The 21,137-nt window shown below is 41.8% G+C and overlaps 3 protein-coding genes across 3 annotated transcripts; all 3 read right to left on the minus strand.

The window, feature by feature from the left end:
• Nucleotides 1-300: 300 nt before the first annotated feature.
• On the minus strand, nt 301-1,807 carry LOC124851102 (fish-egg lectin-like). The gene is made up of 5 exons (XM_035148107.2): nt 1,716-1,807; nt 1,359-1,595; nt 956-1,179; nt 738-865; nt 301-514 (listed from the first exon to the last, which is right to left on the minus strand). The coding sequence occupies exons 1-5, from the start codon at nt 1,768-1,770 to the stop codon at nt 373-375; spliced, it is 786 nt and encodes a 261-aa protein (XP_035003998.2). The 5' UTR covers nt 1,771-1,807; the 3' UTR covers nt 301-372.
• A 3,054-nt stretch (nt 1,808-4,861) lies between these two features.
• LOC118101985 (fish-egg lectin) lies at nt 4,862-7,109 on the minus strand. The gene is made up of 5 exons (XM_047338649.1): nt 6,955-7,109; nt 6,613-6,849; nt 6,226-6,449; nt 6,008-6,135; nt 4,862-5,606 (listed from the first exon to the last, which is right to left on the minus strand). Exons 1-5 carry the CDS (start codon nt 7,007-7,009, stop codon nt 5,465-5,467), a joined length of 786 nt encoding a protein of 261 aa, XP_047194605.1. The 5' UTR covers nt 7,010-7,109; the 3' UTR covers nt 4,862-5,464.
• A 3,637-nt stretch (nt 7,110-10,746) lies between these two features.
• Nucleotides 10,747-19,843, minus strand: LOC118101578 (fish-egg lectin-like). The gene is made up of 5 exons (XM_047338648.1): nt 19,495-19,843; nt 19,162-19,398; nt 11,963-12,186; nt 11,737-11,864; nt 10,747-11,300 (listed from the first exon to the last, which is right to left on the minus strand). The coding sequence occupies exons 2-5, from the start codon at nt 19,358-19,360 to the stop codon at nt 11,159-11,161; spliced, it is 693 nt and encodes a 230-aa protein (XP_047194604.1). The 5' UTR covers nt 19,361-19,398; nt 19,495-19,843; the 3' UTR covers nt 10,747-11,158.
• Between the last annotated feature and the right edge of the window lie 1,294 nt (nt 19,844-21,137).

Consider the following 21,137-nt stretch of genomic DNA (forward strand, 5'->3'; position numbering starts at 1 on the left):
ACACTGAAGCTAAAAAAAACAAGAACCAAAGATGCTTTTTCTTACACATTCACAACAGCACAAATATTAAGACGAAGCATGACAAAAGGTCAGATTCAATTGTTTCCATTATCATTTATTGACAAAGAAAGAATTACACCTACTGGCAGGAAGAAGTGAAACATACAGACATTGTGTACAATACAGAAACATCTAGGAGAGAATCACAACATACTAAGCAGAGGAGATAAAGGAAAACTTACACCAAAGATTCTACCTTGAGGATTTTTTTTTTTATGCTCAACATTTATGAATTGTGTGCACTGAATAATCTGAAGACAGGATAGAATTTTCCAGATCGGTGCACATTAAACATCTGCCACACTCATGACATTAGGGGGTGCATGTCATGAGCAAACGAGAGGTGGTGACGACCCAAAGCTGGCGCAGGTCATAGGACACGTGTTTGACGGACATGCACATTGGGACGTAAACCCAAGATGTGCCTTCTCTGCGAGAACTGCTGATGCCACGTCTGATGAGAGGAAAGTCATACACGTGTGTTTATGAATAGACATGAACTGACAATGAAAGATTGAGGTTGACTTCTGATTTTCATTTTTTGCAAGACAGAGACATGTTTAGAATACTGTGCTCTTGTGTTTCTTGGTCTTAAATTATACGTACTGCAATGATGTGTGCACAGTAAAACACATATTTGTATGTAATATATGAGACTCTGAGGACCACTGACTTACCTTTGGTAGAGCTTGCCCCTTGTACTCACTCCAAAAACGTTTCCGTCTGTCGCCACTTCAATCATTTTCATTGCTAGCCCTGACACGGTTGTCCAGCTACTTGTCCTGCAGGTGGTTGGTGATATTGCCTGTCATAAGAAGAACACATACATGGTGATGATGCCATGATCTCTGAGTGAGTACAGTTAATGACAATATGAGATGCTACAGCGACTAACCTTAGAGACATAAACACGGGAACTTGTGTCAACTCCCCAGCATCCGTACAGTGGGCCACAGCTGTAGTACTTCAGCTTTCTTGCAAGGTAAGTCCAGCCGACACTGCCCACTCCAGTGTAGCCCAAAGCATAAGCCTCTCTCAGACAGTAGGCGAGATAGTTGGAGGGCCTTACCCCGACGACCTGCCCATCACCACCAGCATCTACCTGCTGCATAGTCAGACCTGAAGACCAACACATAGGTCATTATATTACCATTACAGTACTATAATACATAGGTACGGGTCAATTAGTCGTCGAGCACTGTGTGAACAGTAAATGTGGAGAATGCCGTAGCTACAATACATTAAACCGTAAACAAACAACATGATGATCATACAAACACAATAATATTAATAGTTACCATTGACTTGTTTAAAGTTTCCAGCTACCAATTTGTGGACCCTGTTTGAGGCGGAAGTCCCCCATGTTCCTGAAGGTCCCACTGTGACATGCTTGAGGGCGGTTGTGCCCAGTCTGTACCAGTTCCGTCCACTCAGGAAATAGGCCCGTTTGTAAATGTCGGTTGCAACCACCTTTCCCATTCCAGCGTCAACCTGATCGGCGTTGAACAGCCGCGGAGCCTCGGTGCATCTCCATGCTGTGAAGACAAAATTCGGTTGCATGTGAGTGGAACCATTATTTTTTGTTCAATGGGAGAAATAAATAAACAGTTTCAACAAACGATTAGGAAACAAACAAGATTTGAATTTTGACTGACCATGACTGACTGCCAGGCAACACAGCAGCAGGAATAAGGCCGCAACAGCTTTCATGTTGTCTTTGTGCTCTGCAGTGCAATTCTGGATCAACTTCTCGCTTCTCTCTGTGGAGCTGTTGTCCTACCACCCATCTGTTTAGAGTAGCGTATATATATACTCTAAACCCATTCTAAATTCCAACCAAAACAGGTTTTCCAGGAAGTAATCTAAACATTTACCAGTATGTTTGTCGAGAAATATTCAACCCGTGTGACATCTTTGGAAGAAATGCTGCTGAGGTACATTTTGGTAGTTGCCCTAGATTGGTTTTCGCTGTCTTCATACCTTGACTTTCCATAAAACCAGGAATGTTGTTTCAATTTGCCGCAGTCTAGTCACACGTGACGACCCAAGAACCCTCTTTTCGGATGAATGCAGTGCTGCAGTTTTTAAACTGGCTGCGGATACATAAAAAGAGCCAAACTTCCACCAAAGTATTAGTGGCTTTAAAAAATATATATGAATTTTGATTGTGAAGTCATAGATATGCAAACAAGTAGCATTTGTTTTTGTCACACATTCACTTGCAGTGGATGACCTAAATACATTTCTTGTTGAATTAAATTTTGTAACAAGGAAATATTTGTTTAAATGGGTGAACCCAAATGCAGAACTGGGTCACGGACTGATGAGGGTTGAGTGAAGCTCAAGACGGGTGGATATGAGCTGGTTATGGAGAGCTGTGTTGTATGGTGAGCTCGGCAGGCAGAGTCCAATAGACAGATATACAAAATAAAGGAGGCAATTTTGAAGCTCAAGGAAAGAAAGATCATTCAGAGACTAAATTAAAGAGAAACATTCAAAATTCTACTTCAATCACAGATGGATGTAACAAGTGGTGTCTTTTTACCTGTCAACTGTGTTGTAGTTCCTGACGCCCAAAATCTCATTATTTTGCCACTCTAGAATGAGAATATTCATTATTTTATTATCACTTTATGATGTTGGACAATAATTAAAACGTTTTTTTTATAAAAATGTACAACTTTAACCCAAAAGGGGAAATAAACCTTGAAGAAAACATTTAAACGCACATATTAGTGTGGCTAATATATGGAAACGATAAAGAAAGTGAAGATTGAAGAAGACATACTGTATATAGGCCTGGGAGATATCAGGAAATGACTTCACAGCTTATCATCATGATAGACAGGTGCAGGTGACTCAAATTAAAGGAAAGATACAGCTAAAACATGTACAGATCTGTGCATTACATGACAGAGACAAGAAGACACATCCTCACAAATCAAAGGACGAAATTATCAATTTCTACTTTGGCTTTAAGTTGGAAAATCCAAAAAGTTTTATGGTTCCACGTGGTGTTTGAGACGACCCCACTCCCCCTCTGAGAGCTAGGGACCTCAACAGCCATGGCCTCCAAAGATTTGGTGTTTGCATGACCAGCCTGTCTGTGATGCGCGGTCAACAGGTATTTGTCATTTATAATCCTAATGGCATCCATTTATTCTTTTCTGCCTTTCGACATTGTACACCTGTAATGTTTGAAATTCATCCCCCCCCCCTTTATTTTTCACCTGCGGCCACTCGGTGTGCTGTCATACTCCTAACATTCATATTCCAGTAACACACGAGACAGGTGTAAAGTTAGAGCCAGAACAGGTTCTGCAGGCTGTTCAAGAAGCGAGAAGAGAACCTTTAGTTTTACCGTTCCCACTCATCTCATACCGACACTTCTAATAAAGGAAACAAAAAGGCTTCAGAGGTACAAGTTCTTCTTTCACTTCGATTTTTCTTTTGTTTTCGGACTGGCTTCCACTAAAGTAGGACTCCTGTGATGTTTTGCAGCAATCCAGTCCAATGCTTGATGATCTGACATTTGCGATGAATGCAGTTGCAGTGCAATGTTCTGTTAGAGCTGGATGTGGGTCAGTGTGTGGTGTGGATACACAGCAAAAGTCAGACTTGCCCATGAAAGCTAAAAAGATCATGTGTTGTTCATACACTGGCTACGGTGGTCAAGTTGGTCGAGGATGATTAACAGTGGAAAAAGTCTTGCTAACCTGTTAAAGCAATTAACCTGGACAAAATAAAAGTGTTTTGAGTGTTTCAAGGTGTTTAAAGTATTTGTAATCGTAAAATTGTGATTAATGGACAGTTAATTAAAAATGTAAAATTAAAAAGGAGCTGCAGATGTCAAGTTTACATTTGATATAAAATGTTATCAATGTGACCATCAAACTTTTCAGTTTCCTCTGGACTGCTGCGGTTTATAGTGGTTTAGCTAAATCAATAAAAAAGAATCTTATTAGTGATATTTGAAATAATGGTTCTTTTATTTCATACAAATCCCAAAAAGCGAATCTCATTTTCTATACAGTTCAATCCCAGTTTTACAGTTGAGGTGGTCCGGGCATCTCAGCAGGTAGACCCAGAATTTGCTGGAGGGATTACATGTCCCATCTGGCCAATTAGGAGCTGGGAGGTGTAGTTGGGGAAAGGGAGGTCTGCTGGAACATGTGGTAAAAAGATTTCCTTAAAGTGTTACTTCTCTAAGTTCTACCCTTAAGTTTTGGCTGACGTGTCTCCCCCTGAAAATGAAATTTAAAAAAAAAGAAACGCCTTGAGAATGCAGTGCGTGGAGGCTGGGCTAAGATCCCCACCCATACAACATACCAATTAGGTTGCTAAAGCAAAATTATCTAGGTTGTCTCGCTGGGAGTGGCAGCCCCAGCAGCATCGCAAACACTTTTCAACAGAAATGTCGTATGAAGTAGAGGCCCCTCCTCGCCTGCTGAGTTTCCAAAAAGGCCAAGGTCACGGCCGTCCCGAGCCGTTTGAACTGCCAGCACAGGCGGTTAACCAGGTTGGCTCCACAGCAGGTTAAAGGTGTGGTTGAGCTGTGACCTTGCTACTCGACCTAAGTTAACTGGTTAAAATCATTGGTTGGTAACAGTAAAAAAAAAGCTCATTCTTGACATGTGGAGGGATGGAATAGTAAATCAGCAGTTCCTGATAACCCTTGTGGTGTTTTGCATGCACAGATATTCTGAGATGTTAACGCACCGTGTGTTTTCATCGACTCACCGGCTGCTGTGTGTTTTGCATTCAGACTGGCTTCGAAAATGTAACAGACAGACACATTCAGTAATTGTTCTGCAATGAAACTTTTATTTGATTTTCCAATTTGAAGATTTAGTTGAAGAAACATTAAAACCACACAGACCCTAAAAGAGAGGTTTTCAGCAAAGTTACAGTTCTTTTGTACATTTTGTTTGGAGGATCCAACAAGGCTTACATTTTTCTTTCTTTAAAATACCACATTCACTACAGCACAAATATTTAAATGCAGGGCAAATATCTGATGAAATTGCTTCAAATGATCCCTAATTAACATTGTGAGTACAATAACTGGCAGGAAGAGGTTCAACATGCATGAAAAAACAACAATGCAACATTTGTTTGTCTCACAATTAAATCAAATAACATTTTGCTTGATTGCAATTTACATTACATACTTGTTTTTGTCACTTTTTAAATGTGCTCATAACCTCCTTTTTTTTTTTTTAAATGCTGATAAGAGATGTTCTGTATTGATGCTGAAATAAGCAGAGGAGATAAATGAAAACTTACACCACAGATTTTTAAATTTCGGGAAAAAAATCAAATCATCTGAAGAAAAGAAAGACATGGATGCGAGCCAAGACAAACAGAGTTTGGTGCTCATTTGTCATCTGCCACACTCATGACATTAGTGGACGCATGTCATGAGCAGACGAGAGGTGGTGACGACCCAAAGCTGGCGCAGGTCATAGGACACGTGTTGGACGGTCATGCACATTGGGACTAAACGCCAACCTGTGCCTTGTGGGCGACGTGCGCTGATGCCATATCTGATGAGAGGAAAGTCAAACACATGTTTTTATGAATAGACATGAACTGAGTGCTGTGATTTTCACTCTTTATATCTAAGGTACAAGTGTTGCATGAGGAACGCCGCACTTTGCTGTTTGTAAGCTTGACACTAAGTGAAGGAGATGACTCAAGTCTCGGCCGAAATCTTTACAGTTTTGAAAGACAATTGTCAATTACACCACTGTAAATATATGTTGACTTCTGATTTTCATTTTTTGCTCTTTCGTTGCCAGATGTAATTCCATTAAAGACAGAGACATGTTTAGAATACTGTGCTCTTGTGTTTCTTGTTCTTAAATTATACGTACTGCAATGATGTGTGCACAGTAAAACACATATTTGTATGTAATATATGAGACTCTGAGGACCACTGACTTACCTTTGGTAGAGCTTGCCCGCTGTACTCACTCCAAAAACGCTTCCGTCTGTCCCCACTTCAACCATTTTCATTGCTAGCCCTGACACGGCAATCCAGCCACTATTCCTGCAGGTGGTTGGTGATATTGCCTGTCACAAGAAGAACACATACATGGTGATGTTGCCATGATCTCTGAGTGAGTACAGTAAATAACAATATGAGATGCAACAGCTACTAACCCTAGAGACATAAACACGGGACTGTCGGTTAACTCCCCAGCATCCGAACCGTGGGCCACAGCTTAAGTACTTCAGCGATCCAGCAAGGTAAGTCCAGCTGAGACCGCCCACTCCAGTGTAGCCCAAAGCATAAGCCTCTCTCAGACAGTAGGCAAGATAGTTGGAGGGCCTTACCCCGACGACCTGCCCATTACCACCAGCATCTACCTGCTGCATAGTCAGACCTGAAGACCAACACATAGGTCATTATATTACCATTACAGTACTATAATACAAATATATAATATAAATATATAATATAAATGTGGAGAATGCCGTAGCTACAATACATTAAACCATAAACAAACAACATGATGATCATACAAACACAATAATATTAATAGTTACCATTGACTTGTTTAAAGTTTCCGGCTACCAATTTGTGGACCCTGTTTGAGGCAGAAGTCCCCCATGTTCCTGAAGGTCCCACTGAGACATGCTTGAGGGTGGTTGTGCCCAGTCTGTACCAGTTCCGTCCACTCAGGAAATAGGCCCGTTTGTAAATGTCGGTTGCAGCCACCATTCCCATTCCAGCGTCAACCTGTTTGGCGTTGTACAGCCGCGGACCCTCTCTGCATCTCCATGCTGTGAAGACAAAATCATGATTTATCTGAGAAGGGTAGAAAAATGGAATAAAACGACGATTCAACGATTAAGACTGTGATAAGTCAAATGTGAATCTTGACTTACCATGACTGACAGCCAGGCAACCCAGCACCAGCAAGAAGGCAGCAACAACTTTCATGTTGTCTCTGTGTTTGTGAGTCTATGGTCTGCAGTGCAACTATGGATGAACTGCTCTGTTCTCTGTGGAGCTCAGTTTGCCTTATATACTTAATCTGGGCTGATACCAAATTCCCCACCAGAACTGGTTCTGCAGGCTGTTCGGGGAATCAAGGAGGAAATTTTTATTTTGGAACGTTTACAAGTATGTTTTCATTCATTTCAAATGTTTAGCCAGTTTGACTTGATCAACACTAAACCAGGAATGTCATTACATTTCGTGGCACTCGAGTCACAGGTGATCATTCAACATTAATGAGATGCCATCTTTTCTCATGAATGCAGTTGTGCAGTTGTTGAAAAGGGTGTGGATACACAAGAAGAGCCACAAATAGAAGAGGCCGCTTGCAATTGTAAAAAATCTCGGATGCAAATACACGAAACATAGGGAGCTACACGTTGTAAAAAAAATGAGTGCAATATCCTATGTCTATTTCCAGATCTAGAAAATAACAGCGGTGCTTGTGTGGATTTATCAACGAAATACATAAGTCTCTGCCATGCCTCTTTCTCCTCTTTATGTTTACTCATCTTGCCCTCTTGTGCACTGGCAGATATTTACTGGCAGCCGCATTCCACTCGTCTCCTCCTCCTTTCCGGCAGCAGGTTTTGTTGTTTTCCATACTCATAACTACACAGTTTAACACAACAACAAGACTGATGTCTTTACTTTTCACAAGTCTAAATATGAGAGGGCTTTTACTTCAGAACTTGGAGAAAACCATTAACAAACTGAAACTCTACTCCTCTGTGTGACTGTCACTGCCTGTCAGTGCCCAGCTCCTCTCTCCGAGTTGCCTTTACTGATGACACATTTGTGAAACATCTCCATGAGCACTTCATTACTTTCTTATACCAACTTGCATAAAAGTTCACTGGGGTCCTTATACTTAAAATACTGGACATCTTTTCATCTTCACAGGTTATTGACAGTTCTAGTAGAGAAGCAACACACAAAAACCAAAGAAAAATGGGCATAAAGTATATGCCCATTAGATTTGGTTTTCCTAAAGAAGCAGATGTGTAAAAGTCGAAAACATTATGAAGCCCGATCCATGAAGACTTAATTTATCTCCAAAGTGATACAGAAAAATGCACCATGGTAGCCATTTTACATGCAAGCGAAAATAATGCACCTAAAACCTAATTGTTTGGGGTAAGTTAATCTTAAATATTATAGGAAAATATCTACATTATCATTCAAAACGACCCACATATTTGTGTATGAGTTTTAATGTAACCAAGCATTCTGTGTCATATATACACATCTGACATTTGTAACAGTGGAAACGACTTGAAAATCGGAAGACTAGTGAACAATGGGGATTGACCTCCTTTCTTACATGAGCTGTAGAAGGCGCAGCTGCACGTACCAAGGTGGCCCGGGTTAGATTCAAGATTCAACCGTGAGATAAAACACACGATGTGTTTATACTGAGAGTTAAAGCAACATGTCAGACACACCCTTTGTTTTTAGTGAACTCTTGAGCTGCCACTTACAGGAAGTCAGTAAACACTGAGATTACATCGCTCTGAGGGAGAGAGAGAGAGAGAGAGAGAGAGAGAGAGAGAGAGAGAGAGAGAGAGAGAGAGAGAGAGAGTGTGTGTGTGTGTGTGTGTGAGGGACAGGGGTTAAGGTAAACTGCTTACAATGCTGGCACAATGAACGTTTGATTTTTATCCTGTCATTTTAAATATTAAAACAAATTTGTCAACGTTTGTAATGCTGTGTAAGTGTGTAGGCAGTGTATTTTGTGTTGCTTTTTGGGGTTTATTTTGTTGCCGTTGGACTAGTTTTGATTAGACATTGGGCCAGTGTGCAGGGTGAGGGAGATGGCATCTGCAGTTGACCTATTTGGCCTGTAGGCAAACTGAAGTGGGTCCAGTGAGTCAGGGAGGGAGGAGGTGATGAAGGATCTGACTAACTACTCAAAGCACTTCATGATGGCAGAGGTGAGTGTTACAGGGCGGTCGCCGTAGGCAGAGGGTTTGGGGTTTCTAGGGAGTGTGTTAATCCGTTGAAGTGATCTACCCACATCGGCCTTTGATATAACAGGCGGGCAGCGGTCCTCCTGGGCCTCTTGTGCCTCCACAGCCGGGGAGCTGCTCTCAAAGCGAGCATAGAAGGTGTTCAGTTCATCTGGGAGAGATGCAGACACTACCTTTTGTGGTCTGTGATGGTTTTTAGTCCAGCCCATGTTCCTAGTGTTGGAGCCCTGGAAGTGAGACTCCACTTTGTCCCTGTACTGTCTCTTTGCACTGCTAGTAGCCCTCCGGAGCGCGTACCTGGACTTCCTGTACTCCTCTAGATCACCTGAGTTGTAGGCATTGGTCCATGCTGTAAGTTTGGCATGATCTGATTTGCCAAATGGGGGTGAAGCCAGAAAGGTGTGTAAGCATGGTTGAGTGGATTCTCACCACACGTAGGACAGCTGATGTGTTAAAGGGGACATATCATGCAAATTCCACTTTGTTAGTGCTTCTACACGTTAATGTGGGTATCTGGCATGTCTACCAACCCAAAAACTCTGGAAAAAAAACACTCGCGCGTTTTGTTATGGTTCCTCTAAGTCAGAAACGTCATGCTTGAGTGACTGGAATGAGCTTGCGCCTGGCTGTTCACACGGGACGCGCATTTCTCCGCGATTCTGCTTTCTCCGCTTGTTGTTGTACCCATTGAATGTCGGGGTTCGGGGGTAAATGATGGTCTTCATAGCCCCCCCCACCCCTCTCTTTCTCTCTCTGTCTGTCTGCTTGTGTGCTTGTAGTGGATGGGCAGAGGGGGACATTTAATTATGTGATTGGGAAAATTAAAACTCCAGGACAACAGAAGGGGAATACAAAGTATGGGATGCATATTTGATAATTTATATCATATAAAATATGTAATTTATATCATTTAAAATCATGGGGGGAGAGGGGGGAGGGGGGAGCTGGCTCACTAGCATTTAAAGGAACAGGCACTCAAAACAGGTCACTCTGTGGAGGGCTGTTTTAGACAGGGTAAAAAGGGTGCTGTTTTAAATGATCCTTGTGGTATTTTGACCAAAGTATGTTACAGACATTTCATTAAGACCCCAAGGAACCATATCAACTTGTGGTAAAATGGGCATGCTATGTCCCCTTTAATAGTATCTCGGCAGGACTTTTCTTCAGCTTGGCGTTAAAATCCCTGGCCACAATAAACGCAGCCTCCGGCCATGAGGTCTCTGTTCTGTCGACAAGTGCATGCAGCTCGCCTAGGGCCTGATTTCTGTCAGCACCTGGCGGATTATACACCGCTGTTATAAAGGCGGTATTCACAGACGTTAATCTGTTCACCGTCCTTTTACATTCATATACACAGCTCTCACTTTATGAAATAACTGTGGATATTGCCCTGATCATCGTTGTTTTATTTCTTGTTTTGACATGCTCTATGTGCCTTAGAATTGAAGAAGTGTTTAAAACTACAGACTGGCTACACAAATAGTACGGGCAGACACAGAACATTCAGTAATGGTTCTAGCATCAAACCTATTTTAGTTCTTGATTTGAACATTGAGTTGAGGGAATGTTAAAACCACACTGAACCCAGAAGAAAAAAGGTTTGCGGGGAAGTTACACTTCCTCAGTACATTTAGTTTGGAATAGCCAACAGTGCTTTACTTATTTAAGACCTCATTCACGACAGCACTAATATTTGGACACAACGTCAGATGAATTTGCTTCAATTATCATTTATTAACATAGAAGAAAGTACAGGAAAAGGTTATCCATGCTGGGAATAATCCATTCAATACACATGTTACTGTCATTTATTTGTTTTACAGTTCAATGAGTTGGAATTCTTTTTAAACAACTTTGTTTCTCAGTAATTGACGGTCTCATTTAAATGCTTATCAGAGATTTTGTGCAGTGATGCTGAATCATTTAAGAAAGAACCACAATATATTTACGAATCAAGTACTTGCAGCAATAGTTTTCACTGATTCCCAAATAAACAGTAGTCTAATGAAGAGAGGATGAATGAAGTTACACCAGAGATTTTAAAAAGATAGGATATAAGTTAAAAGGGATGAAAGCCAAGACAGAGATTGATGCACATTAAACATCTGCCAAACTGATGACATTAGTGTGAGCACTTCATGATCAAACCAGAGGTGGTCACAATCCAAAGATTGCACAGGTCGTAGGACACGTGTCTGACAGGCATGCACATTGGGACGTAAAGCCAGCGTGTGCCTTGTCTGCAACGGTTGGTGATGCCAGCTCTGTTGAGAGAAAAGTCATACACGAGTATTTATGAATCGACATGAACTGAGAGCTGAAATTAGAGGCAAAACTTTACAAATTCACTCTCTATATCTTCGGAACAAGCTGTAGAATTGGATGAAGAATGCTGCATTTTACCACAACACTCTGCTGTTTGTAAGCTTGACACTGACTGAAGGAGGAGCCTTCAATTTGGGTTAAAATGTTTCTTTCTTTGAAAGACAATGGCCAATTACACCACTGTAAATTTATCAACATGTTGAATTCAGATTTTCATGTTGTGCACTGTTGTGCCAGATATAGTGCTGTTAAACACAGAGACGTTTTTGGAATACTGTGCTTTTGTTGTTTATGTTATAAAAACTACAATGACGTGCACAAAGTAAAATATACGTTTGGAAGTAAAATATAAGACTGTGAGGACCACTGACTTACCTTTGGTAGATCTTGCCAGTTGTAGTCACGCCAAAAACTTTCCCGTCTGACGACACTTCAATCATTTTCATTCTTGGCCCTGACACAGCTCTCCAGCCACTAGTGCGGCAGTTGGTTGGTGATATATTCTGTCATAAGAAGCACACATACATGGGGATGTTGTCATGATCAATGAGTAAATGGGTAGAGGCCAAAATGAGATTTCACTGACGCTCCAGTGACCAACCTTTGTGACCCAGATCCTGTAACGTTTGTCGACTCCCCAGCATCCCCACTTTGAGCCACAGCTGTAGTACATCATCTTTCTTGAGAGGTAACTCCAGCTCAGGGTGCCTCGTCCACAGTAGTCCAAAGCTGTCTTCTCCTTCAGACAGTAGGTGTTATAGCTGCCGGATCCTACTCCAACAATCTGACCATCACCGCCAGCATCCACCTGGTACATAGACAGACCTGAAGACGAGTCCAAGAAGAAGAAGTTCAATGCAAACATTGGGAATCTGTCCAAGTATAATTATTGTACTGAACCACCACTGCAATGCATTATACAGTAAGAAAACCAAAATCAATGTCACACACACTGTATTTACTTATGTGAAATGAATAATAATTCTAGTTACCTTTGGCAAGGCTGAAGTCTCCAGCTACATATTTGTACACCTTGTTGGCGTGGCTACTTCCCCACACTCCCCCAGCTCCCACTGAGACATGCTTCATGCCCATTCTGCCCAGTCTGTACAAGGCAACTCCACTGAGGAAGTACGTCCGTTTGTACTTGTCTGCTACAACCACTTGTCCCATTCCAGCATCAATCTGCATGGCGCCATACAGCCGAGGACCCTCCCTGCAGTTCCATCCTGTGTGTGGAAACATTGTATTTCTTTTAAGATTAAAAATCTCACTAAACACTGTTTCAACAACTGTGACATAAAATCATCTGACAGTGACTTACGGACGGGACGAGGACCAGGACGAGGACGAGAGGTAGGACGAGGACGAGGACGAGGACGAGTGGTAGGACGAGGACGAGGACGAGGACGAGAGGTAGGACGAGTATAGGGACGAGTAGTAGTACGATAAATAGGACCAGCAGAAATAGTAGTCCTACTAGTAGTAGTAGTAGTAGGAGTAGGAGTAGGAGTAGGAGTAGTAGTAGGAGTAGTAGTAGGAGTAGGAGTAGTAGGAGTAGGAGTAGTAGTAGGAGTAGGAGTAGTAGGAGTAGGAGTAGTAGTAGGAGTAGGAGTAGTAGTAGGCCGACGGGTGTGAGCAAGACTGACAGCCAGGCTACACAGCACCAGCAAGAATGCTACGACAGCTTTCATGTTGTCTCTGAGTTTGTGAGACTCTGCAGCACTGAAATAATATCTCAGCGGAGCGGCTGTCCTACATCCCATCTGGTCTGTGTGGCTTATATACTCTTAACCAAGGCTGAATTACACCAAAATCTGGTTCAGCAGGAAAAAAGTGTTGCATTTAAAACAATTATCTGGATAAGAACAGTCATGGGTTTAGACATTATGAAAGCCATAATGATAAAATTATGTACGTTTTGCTTGTGCTCACATAAGATACGCTTAAGAAGTGTGTGTGTGTGAGTAAAAGGTTAGTGAACTAATGACACATGTGTGATTAATGGAAATTGCACAGTATTAAGAGCAGAATGTTATGTAACTGTTGACTACACCTGCAATTTGGATAGAACTAGTGCCGTGCCCGTTCTAATGGGCTGTTCTCTTGTCCTAAGGTAATAGTCCGGAACTATTAGTAGTACTTGTTCTTCTTCTTCTCCTCCTTGGTTTATTGGCAGGTGGCCAATATATTTACATAGGGAGTGGGTCTCGCTTCTCTGGTCATTGCCATGTTGCATCGCCATGTTTCTATTGTAGTAGTGAACAGACAAACTACAGATTCCCTTTCGTGATTGAACATTGATGCAGCAGCTTAGATTTGACAGACAAAGAAGAACCAGGTCCCTAAAAAAACATAGAAATTGGATGGGGAGGTTATTAAGTTTGTTGGAGGGGCCAAGTTTAACCACGGAGTAGCTGCTTCACTTCCGTCAGCCAATGCAGGGACAGCCAGTGAGGAGCCACTAAAACCAGTGACCGGCGATGCATCCGCACCCTGATCAATGTCGGGGAATCAAAGCCAGGGAAATGCATATAATGGAACTTGCGGCCATTCGTTCATGAAAGCATCAACTCCCAGTGATGCTCAGATCGTGCAGGGACAAGAAAAGTGGGCACTGCGCATTCTCCACTGACACAAACAAGTGGCCGGAAAGTAACCACATCCAAGCCACTACAGCAGGGGTCTTCAACTAAAATTGCAAGAGGTCCAGACATCAACCATCCTCCCCTTTTGGGGTCCGGATAATTAGAGACATACAAATATGGGCTCTGACTAAATCAGCTTAATTAACATTTTTATTGCACACGGTTGCTTTTGTAACAATACAAAATCAAACACAAACTGGCAAAAATACAATGCCTATTCTGGACAAACATGAAACAAAGTGCAATAAACATTTTTTCTTGGAATTTGCAGATAGGCCTACATTCCTTTTAACCATAAAGATGTAACTTCCTCAAAGACAAACATATAAAGTGCTTTAAGTTGAACTGAGCTTAACAACGACTTAAGGATTGAAGCAAAAACTTCTTAGAAAAAGGAACAAGAAATACTTTTCATAGTTTCATTCACATGTGGCCTCGTCAAGGTGTGTACTGCCACTTTACTGAGACAAGGGAAAACTTTCTCAGTTACAGTCTGTAGCCAGAAGCTGGCAGCATCACTAACTCCACACTGCTCTTTCAGTACTACATTTGCTTGCAGATCAACAAGTTCCATCTGTAGAGATGCCATATCTACCCACTTGAAGGTCATTTTAGCCTCCTGTGAAAACGTGGTCACATTTTTGACAGAAAAGGATGCTGAATGAAAAGGAGGGCCTGTTCTCCCAGGCTGAAGTCATCAAAACGATCACTGAAGTTTCCAATCAGTTTTTGTATGAACTCAACATGAGAAGAAATATCTCTCTCACCCTGAATTTGCTTCATTGCTGGAAAATATGTAAAGTTCTCTTGGAGATCCACTTTGAAAATCTCCAACTTCCGCTGGAAAGACTGGTAATTGCCAAATCACACACAGAGTTGTTCTTGCCCTGCAGTTTTAAGTTGAGGTCATTTAGGTGTGAGGTTATGTCAACTAAGAAGGCCATAAAATCCTTTTTTCTCTCATCTTCCAAAAACTGAGCAATCTGTCTGGCCTTATGATTCTTCTGTTGTTCCAGGAACATTTTTATTTCATTTCGAATGGCCCAAACGCGTGCTAGAACTCTGCCTTTGCTCAACCATCTCACATTGCAGTGCAGCAGTAGGTCATTTGAATTTGCATCAACGTCCGTCAGGAATTCTCGAAGGAGGCGATGTTTATGTGATGACGATGCCCTGAGAAAGTTGATAAGTTTCATCACAGTATTCATAACCTCTTCATACTCTTCTGAAAGAGCAGAACAGACTGATGGATAATGCAGTGATGTCATGGAGGGAGCTCCATCGGTGGTGATGGACACAACATCTTTCATACTGGTACCTCTCTGTGTTAACATTTCTTTTATAGCTAAGTATATGTCTTCCCCTCTGGTGTGTGTTGTAAGTGCTGTGATGCCTAAAATCTCCTCACAGAAATCATTCCTCTCTGCGTGGTAAAATCTGACATATACCAAAAGTTGAGCATTGTCACTAATATCAGCTGATTCATCAACTGCTAAAGCTATGCACGGTGCACTCTTAACAGCAGCAGTGAGCTGTGACTGAACATCCTCTCCTAATATTTCTGCGCGTCTTGTGGCTGAGAGGGGGGGGATTTGTTGAATTTTTTCTGTCAGTTCACGTCTTTCTTTTCCATCCAGAAGTGTTTCGGACACAGCATTCATGCACTCTTTAACGATGCTCCCATCTCTAAAGGGATTTTCATGTTGTCCCAAAATCCACTGTATTCTCAGCGAACACTCGTATGTCCGCTATTGTGCGGAAAGGGAATGAGAGAGGACCCGCGTAGATCGCTCATACTGGGCTTTGAGCTCATTTATTTTCCACGTCCTTACCTCGGACTGCTGCGGGTAGGAGTCTTCAAAGTCTCTGTGTTTGGTTTAATAATGGCGTTTTAAATTGACGCTTTTGACAACCGCAACAGACTCAGAGCAAATGAGACGCACCGGTCTTGTTGAGCTCACTGCAGGAAGAACAAACACATACTTTTCTGTCCACTCTGCTGGGAAGACTCGGGTTTAAACGTCAACTTTCCTAACTTTTGATAACGCCATATTTCGCCTTCATCCGTGTGTCTCCGTCTGCATGCTACACAGTATATGATAGCAACACATAGGGCCCAAGCGGCTCCACTGGGCTGGCGTCATTATGCCTGATTAAAGTCTCTTAAAAGTCAAACAAGGCCGAGGATGTATTTATACTTTTTTTTTTTTAATGGAGAGTCGTGGTCCAGATGGAAACCTCTCGCGGTCCGGATTTGGACCGGAGTCTGCCAGTTGGTGACCCCTGCACTACAGCTTGTGAAGTGTCCACTCTGCGTTACTGGAACCTTTTTGCTTGGTGTGATAAAGGGAGGCGAATAATCAGGAGTCAGAACCTGGTTAGCTAGCTCCAGCGGGAAGCTAGCTCCAGTAGTGGCCACAGGCTCCTGGTGGCGTTAGCTTTCTTCGATTGCTAAATGAACGTGCTAGCTTACAAAATAATTTTAAAATTGTAATGGTGTTTTTCCAATTTGTCGTATTACCAACAAAAAGATTTTCTTTCATTCCTTGTTTGATTCTCTTTCTTTTTGCATCCTGATGTTTTTTATTGGAGGTGCATATTTTTGAAATAGTGAGTGGGAGTCCTCCCCCAAGAATATTGGAATGTACTATTTACCATTATCTCAATTCTTTAAAGGTTTTGTTGTCTTTCATTACAAAATTGAGTGACTCAAATCAAAGGATGCCAGAGAGACGGTTTGTCTGTCCTTTGCAATTGTTATGTTGAGTCTTGGTTACTTAGTTTATTAATTTATTTCTTACCTCAAATCTTTGTGTTACGCCTCAACAGAATGGGTAAAGCATTAAAGAAAACACCATTTATTGATCGACTTCCGGTTATTCGAATCAACAGGACTCTGTATGACAAGCCCACTCAGGCAAAGTGTTGAAACATTTTTACCAAAAAATTCACCATCCACATCAGAATTGGTGCAGACACAAATCAGGAGACGTATATAGATAAATGAGTTTTTTGCTTGTGGTATTTAAACCCAGTAAGTCACAGTCAGACTGGCATCGCCTTTACAGAACTACATAAAGTTGAAAAAATATTATATTTATGATTAATGTGACTGTTTTTAACAGGATCATTATTCCATGCAGCTGGCAAGGTAGAATGATCCAGATGGGTGTGGTTGTATTGTAAAAGTGTAGCCTGTTCTTGCCAGCTTTTCCAGGATTACCAACCCTAGCTTTTGGGGACTGCTGGGCCTTCATTGAGGTATGCTTCCTACTGACTGCCATTCGAGATGTTTTTATCATCAAAGAATACAATTTTATTTGTATATCCCATAGTCACAAATCACAAGCTGCCTAATTGGGCTTAACCAGGTGTGACATCCTCTGCCCTTAACCCTCAACTAGAGTAAGGAGAGTAAAATAAATAAAAACCTTCTGCAGTAAACAAAACTCTCACAGGCAGGGCAGAAGTGCAACAGCTAACTAAAAAGATTTTTAACACCTGAGCCGGGATGATTTACACTGTGGATTTTGATCTCTCATAGAAAGCATTGTGTTTTAATCTCTTACTGTGAGTGAGGACAATTGACATCTAAGGTTACTGCCATGTTCAAGAAAAATGAATCAGTATTTACCATGATGTACAAAGCAGGGTGAAAATGAAATAACATGGTATGATAGTCTGTGACGGCTAAAGTTTATAAACATTGATTTTTCTTGATTCGGGAAACACTTGGAAGTGATTCTGCTATCAAACTTTATCAAATTTGCTGATTTTGAACATTTACTTGAAGGAACGTTAAAACCACACTGAAACCAAAAAGAAAGGTTTTCAGCAAAGTTTCCCCTCTGATTATTATAGATGCAGCATCACAAAAGTCAGATGAAATTGCTTCAATTATAATTTATTGAGAATAATTTAGTAGAAAGTCCACCAACTGGCAGGAAGACGTTAAACATGCGTGAGATTATTCAGACATGACAGTTACAGCAGAGATTTAACACTGTAGAAAAAAATCAAATGCTAATCATTTATTAACTGTGTGCACTGAATGATTTAAAAGAAAATGAAGAACTTTGAATGGATGACAGCCAAGACAGACTGATGACATTAGTGTGAGCACTTCATGATCAAACCAGAGGTGGTCACAATCCAAAGATTGCGCAGGTCGTAGGACACGTGTCTGACGGGCATGCACATTGGGACGTAAAGCCAGCGTGTGCCTTGTCTGCGACGGTTGGTGATGCCAGCTCTGGTGAGAGAAAAGTCACACAGGAGTATTTATGAATTGACATGAACTGAGAGCTGAAATTAGAGGCAACACTAACAATGTTTATAAGCTTTACACTGATTTTAATAGGAGTCATAAATCCTGGAAAGACTATGTTCAATTACACCAATGTAAATGTATCAACATGCTGACTTCGGATTTTCTTTTCTTCGGATTCTGACTTTGCTGCTGTTATTTTTGTTGTTTATGGTATAAATGGTATAATGGTATAAGACTGTGAAGACCACTGACTTACCTTTGGTAGATCTTGCCAGTTGTAGTCACGCCAAAAACTTTTCCGTCTGACGACACTTCAATCATTTTCATTCTTGGCCCTGACACGGCTGTCCAGCCACTAGTGCGGCAGTTGGTTGGTGATATATTCTGTCATAAGAAGCACACATACATGGGGATGATGTCATGATCAATGAGTAAATGGGTAGATGCCAAAATGAGATTTCACTGATTCTTCAGTGACCAACCTTTGTGACCCAGATCCTGTAACGTTTGTCGACTCCCCAGCATCCCCACTTTGAGCCACAGCTGTAGTACATCATCTTTCTTGAGAGGTAAGTCCAGCTCAGGGTGGTCCCACAGCAGCCCAAAGCTGTCTTCTCCTTCAGACAGTAGGTGTTATAGCTGCCGGATCCTACTCCAACAATCTGACCATCACCGCCAGCATCCACCTGGTACATAGACAGACCTGAAGACGAGTCCAAGAAGAAGAAGTTCAATGCAAACATTGGGAATCTGTTGTGTTTTTTTTTATATTGACCAAGTATAATTATTGTACTGTGCCACCACTGCAATGCATTATACAGTAAGAAAACCAAAATCAATGTCACAGTGTATTTATGTGAAATGAATAATAATTCTAGTTACCTTTGGCAAGTCTGAAGTCTCCAGCTACATATTTGTACACCTTGTTGGCGTTGCTACTTCCCCACACTCCCCCAGCTCCCACTGAGACATGCTTCATGCCCATTCTGCCCAGTCTGTACAAGGCAACTCCACTGAGGAAGTACGGCCGTTTGTACTTGTCTGCTACAACCACTTTTCCCATTCCAGCATCAATCTGCATGGCGCCATACAGCCGAGGACCCTCCCTGCAGTTCCATCCTGTGTGTGGAAACATTGTATTTCTTTTAAGACAAAAAAATCTCACTAAACACCGTTTCAACAACTGTAACATAAAATCATCTGACAGTGACTTACGGACAGGACGAGGACGAGGACGAGTGGTAGGACGAGGACGAGGACGAGTGGTAGGACGAGGACGAGTGGTAGGACGAGGACGAGGACGAGTGGTAGGACGAGGACGAGTGGTAGGATGAGGACGAGTAGTAGGAAGAATGGTATAACGAATGGTAGAACGAGTAGTAGGACGAGTGGTAGGACGAGTGGTAGGACGATGGGAAGGAAGAGAAATGGGATGAGTAGTGGGAAGAGTAGTAGGACGAGGAGTAGTAGTAGTAGTAGGAGTAGGAGTAGTAGTAGGAGTAGGAGTAGAGTATAGTAGTAGTAGGAGTAGGAGTAGGAGTAGTAGCAGTAGTAGTAGGAGTAGTAGTAGGAGTAGTAGTAGCAGTAGGAGTAGCAGTAGTAGGAGTAGTAGGAGTAGCAGGAGGAGGAGGAGTAGTAGTACGAGTAGCAGTAGGAGTAGGAGGGAGTAGTAGTAGTAGTAGCAGTAGTAGGAGTAGGAGTAGCAGTAGTAGGAGTAGAAGTAGTCTGAGCAAGACTGACAGCCAGGCTACACAGCACCAGCAAGAAGGCTACGACAGCTTTCATGTTGTCTCTGAGTTTGTGAGACAGCACTGAAATAATATCTCAATGGAGCTGCTGTCTTACATCCCATCTGGGCTGTGTGGCTTATATACTCTCAACCAAGGCGTAACTACACCATAACAGGTTCAGCAGGAAGTGTTTCATTTAACATAGTCATCCAGACAACAACAGTCATGGGAGTTGGCATTATGAAAGCCCTAATGTTATGGAGGACAGTGTTTGTTGTCAGGCAAATTAGAACAATGACATGGCAGTTTTGTTTGCTTTCTTATAATGTGGTAATAGCAATTCATACTGTCCACCCTTAACCATAAATCTGTTTGGGTATTTCCCAGCTAAAAACATAACTACTTTCGAATGTAGGATATTATTTTACTAGTTATGGATTTTACATCAAATGGATGATGAATTGAATTTTCCACAATGTGCGGTGAAATTTGACAACAGCATGATGATGCTGATGATATTTCAACTTTTTGTGGAAATGTGTTTTTTTACCTCAAGTCAGATGAGACAACTGATAACTCTCTAATGTCATCCGCGGACTATGAGCCAGCAGCTGATTAGCCTCGCTTAACATTAAGACTGGAAGGAGGGAAGGGGACATCAGCTAGTCTGGATCTGTCCACTCACCTGCACCTGTAAAAATTAGGATATGTTTTGGGATCCCACCTCTAAGAAAGGGTTTGCTCATAAAGACAAATTTTTACCACATATGTAACACGCATTGGGCCTGATCTACTAAGATCCGAAATAAAGAGTGCTAAATTGCGTGTGCATCATAACAGATTGCACGTTTGGTTGGTGGGCGTTTTTGCTGGAGATCTACTAAAATAATTGTGCATATGATAACAGGTGCAAACATGGTAGAGGCAGTAGTATTTAAATGAGTGTTTTGCATGGGTTACTGGTTTCCGCCATGGAGCATCACGGAGAGCAGAGTGACCGCAAGCGCAAAGCACAATTTGAATGGAATTGGAGGCGTTAGTGGAGGAGGCAAACAAACATGTCGTTGAGCTACAGCAAAGAAATATTAATACAACACAAAGAAACGCGATATGGGAGAGTATCTGCGA

The sequence above is a fragment of the Hippoglossus stenolepis genome, chromosome 22 (genome assembly GCF_022539355.2).
Source record: "Hippoglossus stenolepis isolate QCI-W04-F060 chromosome 22, HSTE1.2, whole genome shotgun sequence".
NCBI classification, from domain to species: Eukaryota; Metazoa; Chordata; class Actinopteri; order Pleuronectiformes; family Pleuronectidae; genus Hippoglossus; species Hippoglossus stenolepis.

Bases quoted from the DNA above. Each gene is read 5' to 3' on its own strand.
- LOC124851102 (XM_035148107.2), bottom strand. From the start codon at position 1,770: ATGAAAGCTGTTGCGGCCTTATTCCTGCTGCTGTGTTGCCTGGCAGTC. The intron at 1,596-1,715 runs GTCAGTCAAAAT...TTGTCTTCACAG, and splicing joins TTGCCTGGCAGTCAGTCATG to CATGGAGATGCACCGAGGCT. The intron at 866-955 runs GTTAGTCGCTGT...TTCTTATGACAG, and splicing joins CCCGTGTTTATGTCTCTAAG to GCAATATCACCAACCACCTG.
- LOC118101985 (XM_047338649.1), bottom strand. From the start codon at position 7,009: ATGAAAGTTGTTGCTGCCTTCTTGCTGGTGCTGGGTTGCCTGGCTGTC. The intron at 6,450-6,612 runs GTAACTATTAAT...GTTGGTCTTCAG, and splicing joins AAACTTTAAACAAGTCAATG to GTCTGACTATGCAGCAGGTA. The intron at 5,607-6,007 runs GTAAGTCAGTGG...TCCTCTCATCAG, and splicing joins GCGGGCAAGCTCTACCAAAG to ATATGGCATCAGCGCACGTC.
- LOC118101578 (XM_047338648.1), bottom strand. From the start codon at position 19,360: ATGCAGATTGATGCTGGAATGGGAAAAGTGGTTGTAGCAGACAAGTAC. The intron at 11,865-11,962 runs GTTGGTCACTGG...TTCTTATGACAG, and splicing joins ACAGGATCTGGGTCACAAAG to AATATATCACCAACCAACTG. The intron at 11,301-11,736 runs GTAAGTCAGTGG...TTCTCTCAACAG, and splicing joins ACTGGCAAGATCTACCAAAG to AGCTGGCATCACCAACCGTT.